This window comes from Dipodomys merriami, unplaced genomic scaffold, assembly GCF_024711535.1.
Source record: "Dipodomys merriami isolate MVZ:Mamm:240054 unplaced genomic scaffold, mDipMer1.0.p SCAF_3, whole genome shotgun sequence".
Classification (NCBI taxonomy): domain Eukaryota; kingdom Metazoa; phylum Chordata; class Mammalia; order Rodentia; family Heteromyidae; genus Dipodomys; species Dipodomys merriami.
In genome coordinates this window covers 73933135-73955783 of record NW_027204492.1, presented here as the reverse complement: position 1 = coordinate 73955783, position 22649 = coordinate 73933135, and the positions used below count along the sequence as shown (strand labels likewise).

Here is a 22649-nt window from a genome sequence, read left to right as displayed (position 1 = left end):
TTGTTAAAAGTGGTAAAGAAAATAAGTAGAAATGAGGGTTCCCCTTGCTTAACTGATAAAGCCAGTATGGTATTTTGGTGGTTCCAAAGACAAACGAAATCGTAATTAGGGTCTTGTGGCAATGACAGGAAATGAAATCAACGGCACAGCTACAAGAGATGTGCAGTTTTGTTTTTGATAATAGGAAGTATTTTCTCTTCTGAAATGCAGAGGAGCTGTTAGATCTGTGTATTGTAAAAGCTTCTACTGGGAAAACTTTGGCCTGGGGTTTAAAGAGAGTAGGTACAAAGATGGGGGAAAGGGCCCCACAGAGGGGAAGAGGTAAGGAGCTGGAAGTGGCTGCCATATGTATCTGTGTCACATCTTCTTACAGGGACTCTTTAGGATCCTGGAAGTAGCACTGTACATCCTCCTTCCCAAAGAAATCTCTCTTAAAGCAGTGGTCACATGTGAAATTAGAGAACTCTTTTTTGTTATGCCAATCTTTGGGTTGAGGGCCTGGGCACTGTCCCTGAGCTTTCTGTTCAAGGCTAGCTCTCTACCACTTCAGCCATGGTTCCACTTCCAGCCTTTTTGGTGGTTAATTGAAGATAAGAGTCTCACATACTTTCCTGCTCAGGACGGCTTCGAATGACAATTCTCAGGCTCCTCAGTGGCTAGGATTTCAGGTATGAGTCACCAGCACTGGGCTCAGAATACTCTTTATTACATATATTTTTAATGTTTCAAAACAAGAATGTTTGATTTTTTTGGAGTTAAGACTGAAACATTATAAAAAGAAAACAAAACTGCTATCTCCCCTCCCCAACCATAGCTCAATGGAAAACCAACTGGATTTTGATCAGTTTTCTCACTTTTGAGGCAAGATAGGGGAGAGCACATGGGTACAAAAAAAGAATTTCACAGGTGGTTAAGAATGTGTAGGGGATAGAGGCAGAATCAAAATGAATGCCAATGATATAAATATGATCTGAATGAATCTATTTCTGAACACATACCAAGCAGGTTGAGAAAATAAAAGGAGACACCTACTTTCTTCTTTTTTTTTTAAACTTATGAGGATACTTGGGGCACTGATGAGCCTGGGCACTGTCTCTTAGTTCTATCTATCTATCTATCTATCTATCTATCTATCTATCTATCTATCTATCTATCTATCTATCTATCTATACATATAGCTATAGAAATCTATCTATATACATCTTTATTGAAAAGCTGATGAACGGGGGGGGGGTTACAGTAAGGTAATGAGTGCATTTCTTTTTAAACAGTGCTATCCCCTCCTTCTTTTTCTCCCACTTACCCCTCCATCCCCCCAAATTGTATAGTTTATTTCCAACATAGTGTCAAGTATCATTGTTGCATTAGTTTATCCTTTGTTCTGCTGTGATTCCCTTTCCCCCTTAGATTTTTTTGCTCAAGAATGGTGCTCTACTATTTGAGCCACACCTCCACTGCCAGATTTTGAATGGTTAATTGGAGATAAGAATCTCTCTCAAATTTTTCTGCCTGGGCTGTCCTCGAATCTCAATCCTTAAATTTCAGTTTCCTAAGTAGTTAGGATTACAAGTGTGAGCCACCAGAACCCAGCTCCTACTTCCTTCTGACATCCTTATTTTGCTATCTTACAGACAGGTTTATGATGAAATATATGTAGTAAGACTTCACACCTGGGAGCTAGTGTCTCACCCCTGTAATCCTAGCTATTCAGGAGGCTGAGATCCAAGGATAGTGGTTCAAATCCAGCCTGGACAGGAAAGTGTGATCTCTTATCTTCAATTAACCACCAGAAAACTGGAAGTGGCACTGTGTCTCAAAATGGAAGAGTGCTAGCCCTAAGCAAAAGGGATCAGAGACAATGCCCAGACCCCAAATTCAAGTTCCATGACCCACCATAAAAAGCTATCCATATCTGAGTGGGAGGCTGTACAGGCTAGAAACTGGCTTGTGTTGTGAAGGTATGCTGTGCTGAGGGATTTGACCTGCAGTGCAGTCTGGAGCAAATCCTGATGCTCAGTTTCCAGATGTGTGAAAGGCCCATAATCATGCCTTAAGGGAAGGATGGGAAAACAAGGCTTCTAAGAGAGAAGCAAGAATGATGAGCAGTAGAAGTCTGTGGTCCTCATTACACAACACAGATGTGGCATTTACCACATCACTCTAGAATAGTGTCCTTACATATCTGCCTCTCTCAATTGCAGCACACATTCCTTGGGACTCATTTGCCCTTATATCTTTCAAGTGTCCTACCTAAGTATTCATTCATTTTTTAAAATCTTTATTGTGAAAGTGATGAACTGGGGGGTGGGGAGTTACAATTGCATAAGCAAGGTAATGAGCCCATTTCTTTTTCAACAGTGTTTCCCCCTCCCTCGTTTTCTCCCACTTACTCCTCCCTACAACCCTCACCCCACCAAGTTGTATAGTTCATTTCTAACATAGTGTCAAGTGAGTATTATTGTTGCATTAGATCATCCTTTGTCCTGCTGTTTCTGTGATTCCCTTCTCCTCCACGGATTGGATAAACATATATAAAGCAAAGGGTATAGAAAACTAAAACAGAAAAGAAGAAAAGAAAAGAAAGGAAATAACTGCAGACAAATCATAATAATAACCTCTTTTTTCCAATTCTTTGGCATTCATGTTGATATGTTTCATTATATATGGTCCTATGCACTAGCAAGTGGGCTATTGAGATCTCCTGTTAAGAATATCATAGACATATTCCAGTATTACAAATGAAGGAAACTATAGTTTTCTTTAGGCCTGGCTTACTTCACTTAATATATTTTTTCCAGGTCTTTCCATTTCCTTACTAATGGGGCAATGTCATTCTTTCTGATGGAAGAAAGCATAGAACTCCATTGTGTATATATACCACATCTTCTTGATCCATTCACCTATGGAGGGGCATCTCAGTTGGTTCAATATCTTAGTTATGATAAATAATGCATACAACACACAAGGGCCTCTGAAATATACATAGTTCAAAAAATTAAATCCCCCAATAACAAATCCCCAAAGAAACAACCATCCCAATCACAAGTGGGCTAAACACTTAATGAGAGACTTCTCTGAAGAGGAAATAAGAAAGGCCAATATACACATGAAGTAATGCTCAACTTCTCTAGCCAGAAAAGAAATGCAAATAAAAACAACATTGAGATTCCACTTCTCCCCAGTTAGAACGGCTATTGAAGGGTTAAAGTCTTGAGGCAGTGACCACTTGTTGCTTGTTTAAGATCAGCAAATTCTGTCTAGCAGAGCAACACATGTGTGGTAATCCAAACACCTGGGTGGTTGTGTGCCTTTATAGCCCTGCAAATCTTTAGCTCGGGGCTCTCCTTCTAGGCTCTGCTGTGTGGGAGTGTAGGATGAGGCCCGAGCAGCAGTCTGTCAAAATAAAACCTTAAAAGAGCTGTAAAGTCTGACTCTTGGTGGTCTTGGTGGGGGTCCTGCGACCTGGGCACAACATATTAGTGGGGGCTTGCCTGGGATCCCCCAAAAGATCCCCCAAGACCTCAGACTCCAAAGGTAAAACAGCGCTGTCTTTGTTAATTTGTCTTGTCCTGTCGTTTGTCTGTTTTACTTTCCTTTTCCTTTGTGAGGATGGCTGTTCCATTTCGTATTGTGTAAAGGGTTGTCAAAGCGGATGCGCTTGCACGACAACCATGGAGGAACTGGGAGAAGTCCCAGATCCTCTTGTGGGGCGGGGGTCCTTAGAACCCTGCCGTGTGGAGCGGGGGGGGGGGGGGAGTCCTTGGAACCCCGCTGTGTGAATTGTGGGGCATGGGTCATTCGGTGTTGGGCTAGAACTGACCAAGAAGGCCTCCTAACCAAGGCCCAACTCGCCCACTGTGGGTCCGCTCCTTCTGCTGTGGGGCGTGGAACCCAGCCGTGACAGGAGTCAGCAGACCAATTAGGGAGACCTCCACTTCATAAGCTTTTTTTTAAACTGTCAGGCCTGCATGTGTTTTGTTTTTACTGTTTATTGTTTTTTCTGGACTGTACGACTGATGGGACTGGAAACCATGGGCACCACTCCATCTAGCCCCCTAGACTTACAAAAAGAAACTGAGAAAGAGGAAAAGAAAAGGTACCCCCCAGTTTTTCAGGGAGATAACTTGGAAGAAGAACTGTTTCCTCCCCCATACTCCCCTTCCCAGGTTCCTTTTTGCAGAACCTGAGAATGATCAAGAGGAGGAGGGAGCTATAGAACCAGAAGCTGAACCCTCAGCACCTGCTCTTAAAGTTTCTGAGGGGCCAGTCACTCGACGACGCTGTGGGATCAGCCCCCCTTCTAATGCAGCTGTTTTTCCCTTACGCACTGTAAGTCCTGTGGATGCGGATGGTCCACAACAACTCCAATATTGGCCATTTTCTACCAGTGATCTATACAATTGGCGCACCCAAAATGCCCCCTTTTCTGAGAAACCCCAGGATTTAATTCATTTGCTTGAAACTATTCTCTTTACTCATTAGCCCACTTGGAATGATTGTAGTCAGCTTATATATATATATTATTGTGAAAATACTGTACAGAGGGGTTATAATTAAATGGGCAAGATAATGAGTACATTTCTTATCAAGCATTGTAGCCTTCTCCTTTGTTTCCCCTTCCTATCCCATCCTCCCCCCCCACCCCCCCACCCAATCAGCTTTTACAGGTCCTTTTTACCACCAAAGAGAGAGACCGTATCTGAGAGGTGGCCCGGAAACATATCCCTGGCCCCACAGGAGCGCCCATCACGGATCCTGCCCTGATCACTGCCCATTTTCCTGAGATCCGACCAACATGGGACTACAATAAGGTTGAAGGTAGGGAGCGACTCCTCATCTACCACCAGGCTCTGTTGGCAGGTCTCAAGGCGGCAGCTCGCCAACCTACTAATATGGCCAAAGTTTATGATGTTAGACAGGGAGGAAGTGAAAGTCCGGTAGCATATCTTGAGTGGCTCATGGAAGCTTTTAGTCAATATACCCCGTATGATTTTGAGACCCAGGAGTCGGCTCAGATGATTATGTTTGCCTATATAAATCAAGCTGCACCAGACATAAAGCGAAAGTTGCAGGCTCTAGACAGACTTGGTGAAAAGTCTATTAGGGATCTAGTAGCTGTGGTGGAAAAGGTTTACAATAAGAGACAAGAGGAGCAAAGACAGAAAAGCAAGGACAGAGAATGTGAAATTGAGCGTGAAAAGAGAGACCCGGCCAAGGAAAAGAGGCCAGACTTGTAGGTCTCGCCACTATCGCATGTCGAGCATACCTGGTTCACAGACGGCATCAGTTTCATTCGAGAGGGAAAAAGGTATGCAGGCGCAGCAGTCACCACGGACACTGAGATAGTGTGAGCAGAAGCACTCCCCCAGGGAACGTCTGCACAAAGATCAGAACTAGTGGCACTAACAAATGGGAAAAGGGAAGAGACTAAACATTTACATGGACAGTTGGTATGCTTTTGCCACTGTGCATGTCCATGGAGCCATTTACCAAGAGAGGGGGCTGCTGACAGCTGAGGGAAAGACTATTAAAAACAAACAAGAAATTTTAAGCCTCATCCGGGCCTTATGGGAACCAGCAAATATTGCCATTATGCACTGCACTGGCCATCAAAAGGGAACTGATTCAATAACCAAAGGAAATAACTTGGCCGATCAGGCAGCTAAGGAGGCGGCCCTCCAGCCCAGAGCAGAAGTACTGACTCTAGTAGACCCTGGGCCACGAGCTTTGACTCCTGAGCCTCAGTACTCCCAAGAAGACTTGGAGTGGATAAAGAAAACTCCCATGGCCTATAAACCCCCAGACAGAGAAGGAAACAGACTGGTGGAAAACTGGTGAGGGGAAACTTATCTTGCCACAAAGATTGGGCAAGGGGATTCTTAAGAGAATCCATTGGGTATCTCACATGGGGACCCGAAGAATGCAGGACTTGCTCCAACACTCAGAAGTAAAAATTAGGCAAGGAAATCAACTCATTGAGGACATTGTTAAAAATTGTAAAGCCTGTCAGCTCACCAATGCCCCCAATCAACCGGTTACAAAAAGAGCTTGGGGGGCTGGGAAGGTGACTCAGTGGTAGATCGCTTGCCTTGCAAACCTGAGGCCCTGGGTTCGATTCCTCAGCGCCACATAAGCAAAAAGAAAAAAGCCGGAAGTGGTACTGTGGCTCAAGTGGTAGAGCGCTAGCCTTGAGCTGAGGGGACAGCACCCAGGCCCAGAGTTCAGGCCCCATGACCGGACCACACCCCCCCCCAAAAAAAAGCTCGCCTCCATGGAGATAGGCCAGGTGTGTATTGGGAAGTTGACTTCACAGAAATTAAAACTGGAAAATTTGGATATAAATGTTTGCTAGTTTTTGTACCAAATGTAGATGGGTTGAAGCCTACCCAACAAAGCATGTGACCACAAACGTCGTGGCTAAGAAGATCCTGGAAGAAATCCTACCCAGGTAAGGCTTCCCATCCACTATTGGGTCAGACAATGGACCGGCCTTCGTCTCAAAAGTAAGTCAGGGAATAGCCGCGGCACTGAGGACGGCTTGGAAATTGCACTGTGTTTATAGACCCCAGAGTTCAGGGCAGGTAGAAAGAATGAATTGGACTCTAAAAGAGGCCTTAACTAAATTGGCCTTGGAGACTGGTGCAGACTGGGTATTGCTCCTTCCTTTTGCCCTGTTTAGAGTAAGAAATTCACCCTATCAGCTTGGCTTTACTCCTTTTGAAATAATGTATGGACACCCTCCACCCATTATCTCTAGCCTTCAGACTGAATTGCTTGCTGATTTGGATGATACTGAATTTCTGTGTAATCTTGATTATTTACAGCTGGTGCATAATGTGGCCTCAACTAAAAGCATTATATGATTCTGCTTCTATTCCTACCCACCCCCCATTCGTTTAAACCAGGGGACTGGGTGTTTGTTCGAAGGCACAACTTGAGATCTCTGGAACTACGGTGGAAGGGACCTTACATGGTGCTACTGGCTACACCCACTGCCCTTAAGGTGGATGGCATTGCTGCTTGGATCCACTGCTCCCATGCAAGACCGCTGACCCCTTTGCCCTGGATGACCATGGGGAAACATGGGAAGTCTCCAAGCATCCTACCCAACCACTCTGCATACGCCTCAAGAAAAGAAAAATGCACTGATTGTTATTGGTATTGTTTATGGCTAAGGTCAGAGAGGGAGAACCCATTCAAGATTGAGAGCTGTTGGAGTTTAGTTTTGGGCTGGAGCCACAAGATTGTGTCTCAGGACCATAAGTCAAGGGGGGAGAATGAAGGGTTAAAGTCTTGAGGCAGTGACCACTTATTGCTTGTTTAAGATCAGCAAATTCTGTCTAGCAGAGCAATAGGTGGTGGTAATCCAAACACCTGGTTGGTTGTGTGCCTTTATAGCCCTGCAAATCTTTAGCTCGGGGCTCTCCTCCTAGGCTCTGCTGTGTTGGAGTGTAGGATGAGGCCCGAGCTGCAGCCTGTCAAAATAAAACCTTAAAACAGCTGTAAAGTCTGACTGGTCTTCTTGGTGGGGGTCCTGCGACCTGGGCACAACAGCTATAATCAAGAAATCTAATAACAACAGATGCTGGTGGGGAGGTGGTCAAAAGGGAACACTACTACTTTGTTGGTGGGAATGCAAACTTGTTCAACCACTTTGGAAAGCAGTATGGAGGTTCCTCAAAAGACTCCACATAGAGCTCCCCTATGACCCATCAATCCCACTCCTGGACATTCATTCCTTTTTTCACATTAAAAAATTATTAAGGCAGAGCACTGGTGGCTCACGGCTGTAATCCTAGCTACTCAGGAGGCTAAGATCTGAGGATTGTGGTTCAAAGACTGCCTGGGCAGGAAAAGTCCGTGGGACTCCTATCTCCAATAAACCACCAGAAATCTGGAAGTGGCACTGTGGCTCAAGTGGTAGAGCGCTTGCCTTGAGCTGAAGAGCTGAGGGACGTGCCTAGGCCCCATGACCAACAATAAATAAATAAATAAATAAATAAATAAATAAATTTATTAAGGCCACGGGCTATGGCTCATGCCTGTAATCTTAGCTACTCAGGATGCTGACATCTGAGGATCCTGAGTTCCAAGCCAGCCTAGGCAAGAAACTCTGTGACTCTTATCTTCAATAAACTACTCAAAAAAGTCAGAAATGTCACTGTGGTTCAAGTGGTAGAGTGCTTACTTTGCGCAAAAGAAGCTCAGGGATAGCTCCCAGGCCCAGAGTTCAAGCCCTAGGACCGGATGTGTGTGTGTGTGTGTGTGTGTGTGTGTGTGTGTGTGTGTGTGTGTGTGTGTGTGTATTAAGTAGATTATAATTCTGTTAATCAGGTTGTGTACGATGTTTCTTAATGTCACCCCTTCCATCACTACCCTCAGGTTATGCAGTTCAATTGCTATAATTGTTATTTAAATTTTTATTGTCAAGGTGATGTACAGAGAGGTTACAGTTACATAAGTAATGTAGTGATTACATTTCTTCTCTAACTTGTTACTCCTTTCCTCATTTTTCTCCCTCTTTCCCTCCCCTTCAATCCCCCCCCCCCAAGTTGTACAGATCATTTCCAACATATTGTCTTATAAATATCACTGTTTCCCTTTTGTCCCTTTGTCCTTTGTCTCACCATTTTATTGTCCCCCTTCCCTTCCCTAATTCAGATAAATGTATATACAATACCCAGAGTACCAAAATTGAATGCAGTGACAACAGGGGATAAACCACAAGGGGGAAATCACATAGTATGTTGAGAAAAACAACAAAGAAAAACCTCTTGTGTCCATGTCTTGGAGTTCTTTTTGCTTAGCATCATCTTATATGGTCATATGTACATAGCTGTTGAGCTATTCTGCTTATCTGCTAAGATTATCCTAATTGTATACTAATTAGTACAAATAAGGGAGATCATGGGCCCTATGTTTCTTTGGGTCTGGCTTGCTTCACTTAACATGATTTTTTTTTCCAAGTCCATTTCCTTACAAATGGGGCAGTGTCATTCTTCTTGATGGAAGCATAGAATTTCATTGTATATATATACCACATATATAAGGTATTTTGAATATAATGACTGCATTTGTTCACCCTTCCTCCATTTCTACTTTCAGGTATTTATTTTAATAAATAGTTCATTAGTGGTTCAGAAGAGTTAGCATTTGGGCTCCTTCCCTAAGTATATTATCCTTTAGACACTTCTTCTTTTAACAAAAAATTAGTGGGCCCTGCTAACTATTAGCCCTTGATAGCCGCTCTGCCTTACAGACCCCCATGGGGAGGCACTTTGACATGCCAACCCGGTTCCCTTTAATACTGAAGGCCTTGCTCTTATGTCTTCAGTTGTTCCTTAGTCTCCTGTTCAGATAGAGCTGCCTTGCTCAAGGCCAGACTCCCTTGCTGGGGAAAGCCTGTAGCTAACGACTGGTTCCCTCATCCTAACCTGAACAACTCTGAAGGGACAAATCAGCTCCAGAGCTGCCCAAGGTTATCTGAGGTTGTCATTAGATGACATTTCAGCCCAGCTTCTCTCTTAAACAAATCTTGCATCCCCCTTAAATTCTAGATGTCTGCCCCAAAGGCACTCCAGGCTGGGTCTGTGGCCTGTGTCTGAGTTCTGTTTGTACATCTGAGAAACCTCAATTCCATGTAATCCCAGGAGATGGACAGTCCCCAGGGTCCAGTTAGTCATAGGCTTTCTTTGCATTTACATTTTAATTCCCAACCCCCTCCAAGTTTTCATTATAAAACGCTTTTGGAACCCAAAGGGTAGGAGATTTGGTGATGAATACAGTCATGTGACAGAGACGGCAAAAGAGATCACTCACACTGAACTCAGCAAGGCCATTTGGAGGAAAGCTTCCTAGAGGAGGACTCATTTAAACTGAGTCTTGGAGGAAGAACTGAGGTTTGATTGGTGGGCAAGGAACATGGGAAGGATATTCCAGACAGTACATAGCATTCTGGGAGACACAAAAGAGTGTAGGTTGTGGGAGGAAGAAGGAGGCGGCATAGAAGTATGAGACAGTAGTAGAGGCAGATCATGCAGGACCTCTCGTACCACACAGAACAACAACTTGGAGCTTAGGAAATATCTGTCACATGAATGTCACATTCCACTGGTGTTTGTCAAAGTTCATCTCGATTCCACTTGAACACATTTTGCTTTATCTGAGCATCATAGTTCTATTTACTATTCATCTAATCTTTGCTTCTAAATAAATGTTTTTGCTTAAATATTTTTCCATAAAAGAAATATTTTAGGCTAAGTTCAATGACTTACACATGAAATATTAGGATTCTAGAGGTAGAGATCTGGAGGGTCATGGTTTGATGCCAGTCTGGAAGGAAAAAACCTTAACACTATCCCTTTTCAATCCAGCAAATGAGCATGGTGGCAATGCTTGTCATCCCAGTTACATGGGAGGATCACAGTTCAGGCCAGGTCAGGCAAAAACTTGACACTCTATTTATTTTTGTTTTTGTTTTTTTTTGTCGGCCGTGGGGCTTGAACTCTGGGCCTGGGCGCTGTCCCTCAGCTCTTCAGCTCAAGGCGAGCGCTCTACCACTTGAGCTACAGCGCCACTTCCGGTTTTCTGGTGGTTTATTGGAGATCGGAGTCTCACGGTCTCTCCTGCCCGGGCTGGCTTTGAACCGTGATCTTCAGATCTCAGCCTCCTGAGTAGCTAGGATTACAGGCGTGAGCCACCAGCGCCCGGCTTCTTTGACACTCTATTTAAAAGAAAAAACCAAAACAAAAATGGTTAGAGGTCTGACTCAAGTGATAGAGGACCTGCCTAGAAATTGAAGGCCCTGAGTACAAACTCCAGTACTACCAAAAAGAAAACAAAATGGAAGAAAAAAGGTAATTTTATTTGGCAACCCCCAACCAAACGCAAACAAAGGCTGTGTCTTAGTGATAGAGGGTATCCAAGTGCTGGGCTCTGAGATGATTCTCAGACTGCTCAAATAACAAACAACAATGACAACAAAAATCAAAAGGCTATCCCTTGCCACAAGTAGAAAGTAACTGTAAAAAGAAATACACTGGAAAGCAAACAGAGGGATTCCATTCTGGAGAGATATTGTGGTCAATGTGTGTTTTGGAGTCTGAGGCCTGCTCTACCTCTGTTAGTATAGAAGGTTAGCAAGTATTGTAGAGGTAGGAGAAGAGCTGCACATGGAGATTTTTTTCTTGAGGTAATCAGAAAGCTGTAAAGAGAATCATTTTCCCACCATGTAATTCAATGTTCTTTACAGTTGTACCGTGCACTGCTGAAATCACCTTGGAGTCCCCTCTCTACCACTCTGTCAAATGTAACAAGTTGATAAACACTAAAGGGCTATTACTTCCACACTGTTGCCTTGTCCACTAGTAGTTCTGGAGCAATCACTTGGCTCAGTGATGGTTTCTAAACCTGTGGTTGTAGTGACCTTTCCCCTATCCCATGGGGGAGAAAGTAGCAAGGGCAGGGATGGGTGGAGGGACACAATTTGTCCCAGGCCACAGAGAGAGTTATTATTAGCAGTCTAGGGGACAGACATGAAAAATAGAATAGTAGAGCTTATTGCTTTCAAATGGGTCCCAGTAGCTGTTTTCTAGAAGGCAGCAGAGAACAGACTATGGGAGAATCCAGCCCATGATCCTCAAAAACAATGGACACCATCAAGAAACCCAAATGGCTGGGTGGGGTGGCACATGTCTACAATCCCAGCACTCCAAATAAGAGGCTGAGGCAGGAGGATCAAGACTATGACAAAGCCAGTCTGAGGTACTTGGCCCCATCTAGTCACTTCACTGGTTATTTAGAATTCCATGTTAAGAAATGAACAAACAAAAGAAGAAAACAAAAATGACTGGGATATGTTCCCCAGCTAGGGGTAGAGGTGAGAAAGTGCCTGTCAGGGACTCAAGTGTTTACAAAAACAACCTGAGGATGTGAGGGAAGCCAGGAAATTGGTACTGCCCCACAGAGCAGTGCCAATTCAACTAGGGACCTCCTGGGCCTACAGAGCAATGAGGCTTTGGAGATTTCTAGGTATTGGGTTGAGTCCAGTTCTGTCATTTTTATCTATGTATGGCTTTGGATGGGTCACTTAACTCCGTGGAGCCCCAGCATTCTCCCTGGAGTGCATATGGTTGCTTCTAAGTCACAGGCTTTGTTATGAGGGCCACACCATGCAATGCATACATTTTTAGTGTACAGCCAACACTTTACTCCTCTCTTGTGTACAACCAGACTCCTGACAATACATTCTTCTCTCCTGGCCCACCACCCACATTGCCAGACTCTGTGCTATCTATGCTTCTGCTCACTGGTCATCCCACTTCTTATCCCAGCTCTGAGGGGCAGTCAGTGAGAACTCTTCCAGTCATCTGCAGCTACTAATGTTGAGGGAGCACATGGTGTGGGAGGGCAGTTGGGGATCCCTGCCTGGGGACAGAAGAAAAAGCTAGATTCTGGGATGGAGAGCTGGCTTTTCTACTGGAGGGAGAGGTTGGCTCTGGCCTTCCAGGATTGGAATGGGCTGGGCCGGCAGAGAACAAAGACTCCTATCTCCTGTGGCGTTAGAAGCCAGAGCCTTCAGTAAGTGCCTCCATTAAAAGCTACAAGATGGAAGGTTAAATATAGCCCTTTCCAGTTGTCTAGGACATAGATTTATGAAATGTCAGAGCGGCATTAGAGTGAGAAATGATCTTATCTCTGCTCCATTTTTAGAGTAGAAAGGCGCAACAGAGGAGAAGAAAGAATGGCCACTTTCACCAGAGGGTGATGGGAGGCCATTGGAGCATTTTTTTTCGAGCAACTAGGTCTATTTTTCAAAGACTTGATCTGGCTGCACAGTACAGAATGTTCTGGAAGGTGGTATCAGGGAGCTCATTGAGAGGGAGGGAGATGTGGGGGCCAAGACCAGGAGAGCTGATGCAGAGGTGGGAGAAGGGTGGCCCTTCATTCTCTCTTTCCATTTCTTCCAGTCTCTCTTCCTCTTCCATATGCCCTGTCTTCTCAAGCACTCATCCTCTGACTGGGGAAAAGGCAACCAAGATTTCATTCCTCTTCAAGGCTCTCCATTGCATTCATGGAGTTCCTTCTTGTCAGCCAGATAGTTGTGAACCCTTGTCTAAATCCCAGCTGCTTGGGAAATAGAGGAAAGAAGATGGCCAGTTTTAGACTGGCCAGGCAGAAAGGTAGCAAAGCTGTCTCTCCAAAACAATCCAAAAAGCTGGCTGCTGGTGGCTTACGTCTGTAATCCTAGCTACTCAGAAGGCTGAGATCTGAGAATAGAGGTTTGAAGTCAAGCCAAGCAGACAAATCTGTGAGACTTTTATCTCCAATTAACCAGCAAAGCACCAGAAGGGGAGCTGTAGCTCAATGTTGTAGAATACCAGCTGTGAGTGAAAGAGTTGAGCAAGAGCATGAGCTCCTGAGTTCAAATCCCAGTATTGGCACAAGAAAAAGAAACAAAAGGGCTGGAGTATAGTTCAGGCCCCAATACTCTGCCCCATCTAGTCACTTCACATTGTTTGTGACAGCCCCTCAAAGATGTGAAAACTCAACACCACTGCTTTCCTCTGATTTCTCTCCATGCTGAGTTGCATGTGATTCTCATATGGTTTCATTTTTCATTGCATCATGCTGGTGCTTTCTAAACCCACTCCTGCCCTCAATGGCTGACTCGAATTCTAAAGACCTCCATGTGGTCTCCTGTATTGCTGCAGCCTCTACCACTGGAATAGTCACTTCCCTTATGTTTTCAGGAATGGAACTGGGGTATCAACATCCTAATCCCAGGTTATCCTTGTTGCTGAAAGCAGCCAGAAAACATTCCTGGTATGTCACAGGTCCCTTTGTGCTATAAGGTCTGACTTGAACTGTGCCTAGAAAGCACTCAGTCCCTGGGTAGGATCTATGATGATCAGTGATGCATTTTTTCCTGCTTCTCCCTGTTCCCACGTCTTGCCATTGAAAAAAAAAAGAAGAAATTCAACATTTTAGTAGAAGCCTAGGAGATCAAGCCACCAAATTGACAGATTCATCGGCAAGCCAAAATTCCAGAATTCATGCTGACTTACAGAAACTAAGAGATGTGTACGTATACACACTTGTGCACACACAGATATACACACATGTGCACACACTCAGACACACTTCCTCAGTCACTTTTATAATTCCTTCAGGATTCTGGAATGTTAGATATGTGATGAGATTACATCCACACTTTTAACTGCAGAGCAGATCCCCTGTGTAAACTTGGTTGCAACCCTTCCCCTCTCCCCATCCCCGACCCGCCAGGGCACTGCTAGTACTGAGGGACCCACTCCCTCCCAAGGCAGCCAAGCTCACCACAGCACAAATCCTCCACCAAGAGCCCGGATTCCTTCCCTTCTCCCCTATGCTGGGAACAAGAGCCCTCCTTTCCCAATGACTCACCTCCCCGGCTCCAGAAGAGGGAGAGAGACTCCACTCTCTCCATCCTAGCGATGAGGATAAGCAAGGATCCACCTCCAGGCAATCCTCATACAGCAGAGAGGCGTGTGGTTGACCCACACCAAGGGGAAAAGAGCCAGGGGGCTTCACGTTGTTCCACACCCTGCTTTCCAGCACGTTGGCTGGGTCAGTTTGTCCCCATCAATCACCTGCTCCCTTGCCCAGGGAAGCTGTCTGCAGACAGCCCAGCCCAGAGAAAAACAGAGGATTCCAAATGCCAGATTCTCTTCTCTCTCTTCCCACTCCTGGCCCTCCACCCACAGCCACACTGATCCCTGTCCTCCCCAGTCACAGAGGACCAGGGAGGGGAGGCAATCTGTGACTTGGGCTTGTCTTTTGGCTAGGTAAAGTTCTCGGTCAAAAATTCGATTTGCAGCTAAGCCACATGGAGGGCTGACTGACCTCGGCTCTGCTGCTGTCCTGCCGAGAGGGGAAATGAACAGGAACTGGCTGTCTGAGTCAGCGCCCCTGGTCTATTGTCACTGTGCAGGCCCCTTCCTTCCCAGAGGAGAGACGTGCACAGAGATAGGCCTTGTTTTTTTTTTTTTTTATTTGCAAGTCTCTCTTGCAGTACACTTTCTCTCTTGGGTCTATCACGAGTCTGTGAACTATGGCTGGCTGGATTCAATTTAATTCAATGCAATTTTCCCAGGTCCTAGACAGGGTCTAAGAGTCATCTCAGATCATCCTCACCACAGACAGCCAAGCCAGGTGACCTATCACATTTAACAGAGGAGGACACTGAGGCTCATTGGGGGCCAGAGGCCCTGTTAGGGCACACTGAGGCTTGGAGTGCAATCTGCCTTTCCAGAGTGTTAGGAAAAACCTGCTCACTTGCCTCAGTCTCTTACCTCCATTTACATGAGCCAGAAGACCATAGGTTCTAGCAAAGCCTCTTTCCCAGGGCCCAAAGTATGAGACACTCTCTGGCTTAAAAACACTGAAAACACATCTTGTTCAAATTTGTTTTCGTGTGTCTAGAAAGAGAAGAACCCAGAAAAATGTTGTGTGTGCCAGAAAGGGATCACAAAGGGACTTTGTTACTTAGTAGCAAATGGCTATCTTGTAAATGCCCAGGGACAAGGGACTGAGCCTGTGTCCCAGTAACTTTCCTCTAGTGAGAAGAGAGGCATCACTGGTTCTTGCTCACAGAGTGGAAAGAGACCCAGTATGAGCTTGGCTGTTTTTTCTTTTTCTGCCAGGGACACAGACAGATTGTGACTCAGCTTGTGGGAAGAAGTTAGTGGGCTCCCCTGGGGAGAACCACCTGTAGTAACAAGAGTTTCAAATCTCTTAGGACAGGGCCATAGGCTTCTGGGCCTCCTACTTGCAGGATGAATTTGTACAACATGGTACAAGAGCCATCAGACAAAGTCCAAGGTGAAATCTCCAGACAAAGTGAAGGTGTTGTTTCCCTGAGGTTAAGGGAGGTATGGTTTCTAGGGGTAATGACTTGTTCACATGGCTGCATTCAAGACTCTCATTAGAAGCTAGTGCAGGTGGCTCACTCCTGTAATCCTAGCTACTCAGAAGGCTGAGATCTGGAGCACTGCAATTTGGAGCCAGCCCTGGCAGAAAAGTCTACAAGACTGTCTAAAATAAGCAATAAAAAGCTGGAAGTAAAGGTGTGGCTGAATGGGTAGAGCAACCAACCTAACACTTAGAGGTTCTGAGTTCAAGACCCCTCCCAAATCAACAGACAAAAAAATGGATCTCAGAAGACTGAGCACAATAGCTCACATCTGGTAGAGCTACTTGGGAAGCTAAAGGTCAGGAGGTTCAAGGGCATCTCTGGGAAAAACATGAGACTATTGAAAAAATAATTAAAGCAAAAGAGATGTGGGTGTGACTCAAATGGTAGAGTATCTGCCTAACAAGTATGAAGTCCCGTCTTCAAGTTTTGTTCCTTTTAATGGTATGGAAGTAGGCTATACCTGTTTAATGAGGTTATATGAGGCCAGGTGTGGTACCTCATGCCAGTAATCCTAGTTACTCTGGAGATGGATATCAAGAGGATGAAAAATCAAGCTAGCCTGAGCAAAAGTTAGCAAGACTCTATCTTACCTAATAAGCCAGGCACAGTGGTGCTCACCTATGATCCCTACTACACAAGGAGGTTGTAGGTAGGAGGTTCATGGAGGCTATAGGTAGGAGGAACTTGGTCTAAGGCCAGCCCTGGACAAAAACTCTGGACTCAGATAAATAGCTATAATGGAAAAAAGTCCATGGCTGTGGCTCAATTTGTAGAGTACTTGCCTAACAAGTATTCTAGTACCACCTCAATCACAATAACAATAAAATCCTTTCCGTGGGCTGGCATTCAAATCGTGATGCTGGCTTTAGCGACACTAAGGGGGTTGACCTTGGCAAATATGGCTTTTCAGAGGTCACAGTACAGCAGGTTAAGGGAGGGAAATGGGAGGGGCTTGAAGACACCTTACAGGTAATCTGGCCGTAGTTTCAGAGGAAAGAGCTGGAGAGCAAGACAGCTCTATGGAGGGTAGCTAAATGTTTGTCAGCATGGAGAAATGTCACATGCTTCCAAGTACATGAGCTTGTGTGAGACCCTCGGAACCACCCTAAGTTCTGTGCTCTTTACAGGCTGCACAGGGAGGAAACTAGAACTTCTGAGGGACAGGGCCCAGGTATCACTATCATTTTCAATCTCCCTGGTTGAGAACCAGTACATGAATTCTTGGAAGAGATTAAAATCCAGTCTCAAATCCTAGCTAGCAAAGAGAGCAAAGACAGTCTCATCTTGGCACATTAGCCTGGGGGTCAAGGCAACTGTGTGGAGAAGCCTAGGAATGAATCTCAAGCCTTTCCCTTTTCTGCCTGTGTTCCTTTGGTAAACTGCTTAATCTCTTAGACCAGTTTACAATATAGAGTTTCTAATCTGTCCCATTTAGAGATAATAAAATCACACATACCATAAAGTTGTTGTATGGCCTGAAAGAGTTACTGTCTGGCTCAATCAAAACTGGTGGATCTGGCCTTAGCCTTGGCGTCTGTCTGCCATTGTCTGTGACTTCTGATGTGCCTCACACTGGCCTGGGTTTGCCATCATCTTTCTCAGGTTCCCCTGCTGTGGCAGTGACAGGAACAACCATCACATGTGACCAAAGTTGCATTGTTTGTGATTCCAAGTCTCCACAAATTGAATATCTAGTTTAGTTTTTGGGGTCTTTTTTGCCTTGGACAGGTCCCTGGATGGGGAAAGAGTTGTTGTGAAGAAGTTTTAAAAGCACAGACTTCATGATTGGAGAGCTGGAGGCCTGGCATTCGTGGCAGGTTGGAAGTTGTCTTCATTCTTAGACCAGAATTGTGATTCTGATTGTGGACCGTGGTTGACTCTGGTGGCCTGGTGGGTCATGCCTGTAATTCTAGAAATCAGGAAGATCAGATTTGAATATTAAGATTTGAAGCCAGCCTCAGCAGACAAATGTGAGAGACTCTTATCTCCAATGAACCAGCAAAAAATACCCAAAACTATAAGTGGAGTTGTAGCTCAAGTGATAGAGTGCCAGGCATGAGCAAAAATGCCAGGCAAGAGTTCCAGACCTGTGTGTGTGGCATGGAGAAGGCAGAAGGAGCAAGGTTGAGCCATGGAATGAGAGAAGTCTGAGGAGCTAGGCCTGGGAAGCCAAGAAAGCCCATAACTAGTAGCAAGGTCTTAAATACTCCTAGTTCTTAAGCAAGAAGGATGGCTTACATTCATGTATTCCTTGCTTGTTACACAGCAGACATAGCCTCCAGGCTCCAGGGTACTATGGTCACAGCACAACTTCCATCTTAAAGGGCCACAGGAGCACCACCCACCCACTCTGCCAAGGGCACAAAAGGAATTCACAGAGGTGGCTCTGTGCCATCCTCCCCCATGCCAGGAACAAGGTTCAAATAACATACTCTACTGAAATGGCAGGGGGCAACTGGGAGCCTCATCCTGCTACTGGGACCCCACACCCTTCCATCTGTGCTGGGACAGAATTGGACAGGAAACTGACTTCCAAAATAGAAAATATGCTATTGAGAGAAATGAAAGTTTTTATTCAAAGCCCATTTACTCCATAGGGACACAGATGGCATTTAGTAGGCTGTGCCAGCCCAGCTCATTTGAAGGTAAGATCCAGGAGTGATGAGGAGCTGGTCTGTCAGTGTGTAGGACCTCCTACCAAGGACATCTTTCTCTGTCATCTCAAGCATCATTTAGGAGCCCTTTTTGGTTTCTCCCAGCTGGACAATGGTTACACTGCATGGCCAAGTAGCCCAAGGAATCCTTACTACAGTTCCAAGAAGATCTCAGAAGTCACAAGAACAATTCTATGGCAGTGATGGCAGGAGTGGTGGGGGAGCAGCTGGACTGGTACCCACATTAATTTCTGTGACCTTGGGTGTGTCTGAGTGACCTTGGTAATGTCAGCTCATTTCTGTGGACCTATGAAAAGAAAACTTTATAAGGGATGAGTGGCTTTCAAGTGCCCAGTCTCACATTTATTAAAATAACTGGGTTCTTCAGCACTGCAACACATGGATAAAATAAAATGTCTGGGTTCCAACATGACACAGACAAAAGTGTGCTTTTTTCCTTAAAGATATCTTAGTGTTGGCATAAAAAATGATACAGCTTGGGCTGGGATGTAGCTCAGTGGCAAAGCGCTTGCCTAGCAAGTGCAATGTCCTGGGTTCGATCCCTTGTACCAAAAAAGAAAAGACAAAAAATACAGTTAAAAAAATAATACAGCCAGATGTGGTGGCTCAGTCCTGTAATCTTAGTTAGGAGACTGAGAAGGAAGGGAGATCACTGATGAGAGAAGCATAAATAGGAGGATCATAGTCCAAGCAGACTAAGCATAAAAGCAAGATTTTATTCAAAAAATGGCTACAAGTAAAAATGGCTGGGAATGTGGGTCCAATGGTAAGGCAAGCATAAGGCTCTGAGTTCAAACCCCAGTACAACCAAACAAATAATAATGAAAATCACAGGGGGGGGGGTTGGTGATGTAGCTCGGTGATAGACTACTTGCTTAGCATGTGCAATGCCCGGAGCTCCATCCCCAGAACACATTAACATTTGTACACACAATATATACATAAATATAACACAACTTCTGTCTTCTCTCTTTCTCTCTCTCCCCACTCCTCTCTGTCCCTTTCCTATACAGTCATGGCCATATATAAAGCTACTCCTCCAAGACTCCCTCCACACTCATTTTACCCTCTGTGGAGATGGTTTCACTGTTACAACCCTTTTCTTTGAAAGAAGCACTGACAAGGAAGTACTGGAAGCTGAGAGATACATCATTTGGAAATAGCTAAGTCTGGCTGAGAATCTGAGCAGCTGTGAAATTCATCATGTTATTCATCAGTTATTCTAATCTCCCTTGCAGAGTTTAAGTATTTTAGAGCAGGAGGGGAAAATCCATAATATTTTTATGTTTATTTCCCTTTCAAAACTAAAACCAGAAAGCTGTACTCTCTGAATCAATTTCAATGGCACTCTCAGTGCTCAGAGAAGACAAAGCTTCTACCACCTGAAGCAATCCAGCAGCACAGGCCCCATTGACTTTATTGTCAATGGAGGCAGGGGTCATTTTAAACACAATACCTGTATTAGTCTGCTTTCTGTTGCTATCACAAAATACCCAAGGGAGGGTACTTTATGAAGAAAAAATTATTCCACACTTTTGGCACCTAAAGTCTAGTACTGGGAGGCCCCATCTGTTGGGCCTGAAGTGAGAGACTCCTTAGCTATATTACAATATAGCATATGGTGGGAGCGTGTATGAAAAGGATAAATCACAGGATGACACAAGAAGCCAGACTGATGCAGAAGTAAGGCTTGCTCTTATCATTTATAACTATTTGTTCTTGTGGGAACTAACTGGGGCCTCATGAAAACTATGATAATCCTTTCCTAGAAAACACACTAATGACCCAACTACCTCATATAAAGTCTTTTAAAGGTTCCACTACCTCAATACAGCCATACTAAGGACTAAACTTCTACTACGTGAAATATTAGGGGATAGATTCAAACCAAAGTAGTACTAACAGTTTTGCTTAAAAATATTTGTATACATATGGTGAGGATTTATGTGCAGTATTTGACACCACAAGGCCCTGGAAAACATATTGGATAATTTGCTCTTGACCATAGCCTTTCAAATGGATTGTCATTATTGCCATAAGCCTCCCACTACAGACAGAAAAATCTTAGGATACAGTGGATGAAATAATTTCTGCCAAACTCCTAATATAAGGGTGTGAGCTTGCATTCTAACATGGAGTCTCATACACTAACTTCACTGTGTTGCTCCATCCTTTGTGGCTCCCTTTTCCCACAAATTAAGGATCCTAATTTTGTACTGTTGTCTTTCAAAGGGTGCTGTTGGCTCAAGGAAATATGATTTGGTCTCTCGGTTTGACTGAATGATTTGCCAGTATAACTGTTCTATGTTACTTGTCCTTAGTATTTATACAAATAATATTATAACATTAGTGGAAATCTAAAGGAAAGAAAAATTCACCAAGTCTGCCACTCACACTCGGTAAAGTTCTAATTTCTCTCCATAATTCTCTTCTCAATGTGTAGGTATATATTTTGCAGGTATTATTTTTCCCATGCTAGGGTTTGAACTCAGGGCCTTCTACTTGCTAAGCAGGTGCTCTACTGCTGAACAGTACCTCCAGTCTTCCCCCAACCTTCCTTCTTTCCTTCCTTCCTTCCTTCCTTCCTTCCTTCCTTCCTTCCTTCCTTCCTTCCTTCCTTCCTTCCTTCCTTCCTTCCTTCCTTCCAGTCCTGGGGCTTGAACTCAGGGCCTGAGCACTGTCCCGAGTCTCTTTGTGCACAAGGCTAACACTCTACCGCTTGAGCCACAGTGCCACTTACAGTTTTTCTGTTATTAATTGGAGATAAAAGTCTCACAGATTTTCTTGCCTGGCTGGCATTGAACTGTGATCCTCAGATGTCAGTCTCCTGAGTAGGTAGGAACACAGGGCAAGCCCCCGGCACCCGGCTAGATTTTGCCTCTTGTCATAGCTGGGATAACAGGTGTACTGCCATATCCAGCTTCTTCTTTTTACTGGTCCTAGAGTTTGAACAGAGGGCCTGAGAGCTGTCCCGAGCTTTTTTTGCTCAAAACTAGCACTTTAGCACTTGAGCCATTGCTCTATTTCTGGCGTTTTGATGGTTAGTTGGAGATAAAAATCTCATGGACTTTCCTGCCTGGACTGGCTTCAAACTATGATCCTCAGATTTCAGCCTCCTGAGTAGCTAGGATTACAGGCATGAGCCACTGGTGCCCAACTTCAGCTTCTTCTTTTGACATGGAGTCCATGAACTTTTCCTGCCCAGGCTATCCTGGAACTGTGATCCTCTTGATTCCAGCCTCCCACATGCCACTGTGTCTCAGTTGTTGGTTGAAGAGGGTCTCATTAATATTTTTTTGTCCAGGCTGCCAAACTGTAATCTTTCCACTTTCAGCCTAGAATTCCAAATACTTAGGAATGTAGATGTGATCTACTAGTGCTAGGCTCTTTTTCATATGGTGTTTGTGTAACTAACTTAGCATAGAGATAGTTTTTTACTCTCTCTCTCTCCCGATGTCTCTCTGTCTCTCTCACTCTCTCCTTGAGCCCCAATTGACTTTCATATCAAGGATAGGGAGAATCAAATAAATTTTCAAAGAGGGAAAGGTCAGACCAACTGCAACAGGGCCTTGTACATGAAATCAGATGGCTCTCTTTTTATTTATTTATTTATTTATTTTTTTATTTTATTTGTGAATATACTGTACAGAGGGGTTACAATTACATGGGCAGGATAATGCGTACATTTCTTACCAAGCATTGCAGCCTCCTCCTTTTGTTTACCCTTCACGTCCCTTCCCAGCCTCCCCCCTCCTCCCCTCAGATGGCTCTCTTAAGCTGAGTGCCATTGGCCCACATCTATAATCCTAGCTATTCAGAGACTGATATCTGAGGATCCTGGTTCAAAGCCAATTAGGTCAGACACAGATAAACCCAAGAGATTCTTATCTTCAATTTACTATCAAAGAGCCAGAAGTGAAGCTATGGCTCAAGTGGTAGAGTACCAGCCTTGAGTGGAAAAGCTAAAGGACAGCACTCAGGTCATTAGTTCAAGTTGCAATACTGGTACACATACACAA

The 22649-nt window shown here is 44.5% G+C and overlaps 1 protein-coding gene across 4 annotated transcripts in view; it reads right to left on the bottom strand.

Annotated features, from left to right (window-relative positions):
- Positions 1–22649, bottom strand: part of Nhsl2 (NHS like 2) — a 92948-nt gene that overhangs the window by 64187 nt on the left and 6112 nt on the right. For 3 of the 4 annotated variants that reach the window (XM_070040327.1, XM_070040328.1, XM_070040330.1), the window contains exon 1: positions 14425–15147. The exons of the other annotated variant lie outside the window; for it this stretch is intronic. In XM_070040327.1, the coding sequence (XP_069896428.1) occupies positions 14425–14467 (43 nt within the window). In that variant the 5' untranslated portion in view covers positions 14468–15147. Of the gene's footprint in view, positions 1–14424; positions 15148–22649 lie in introns of those variants that run through there. 4 annotated transcript variants of the gene reach the window in all.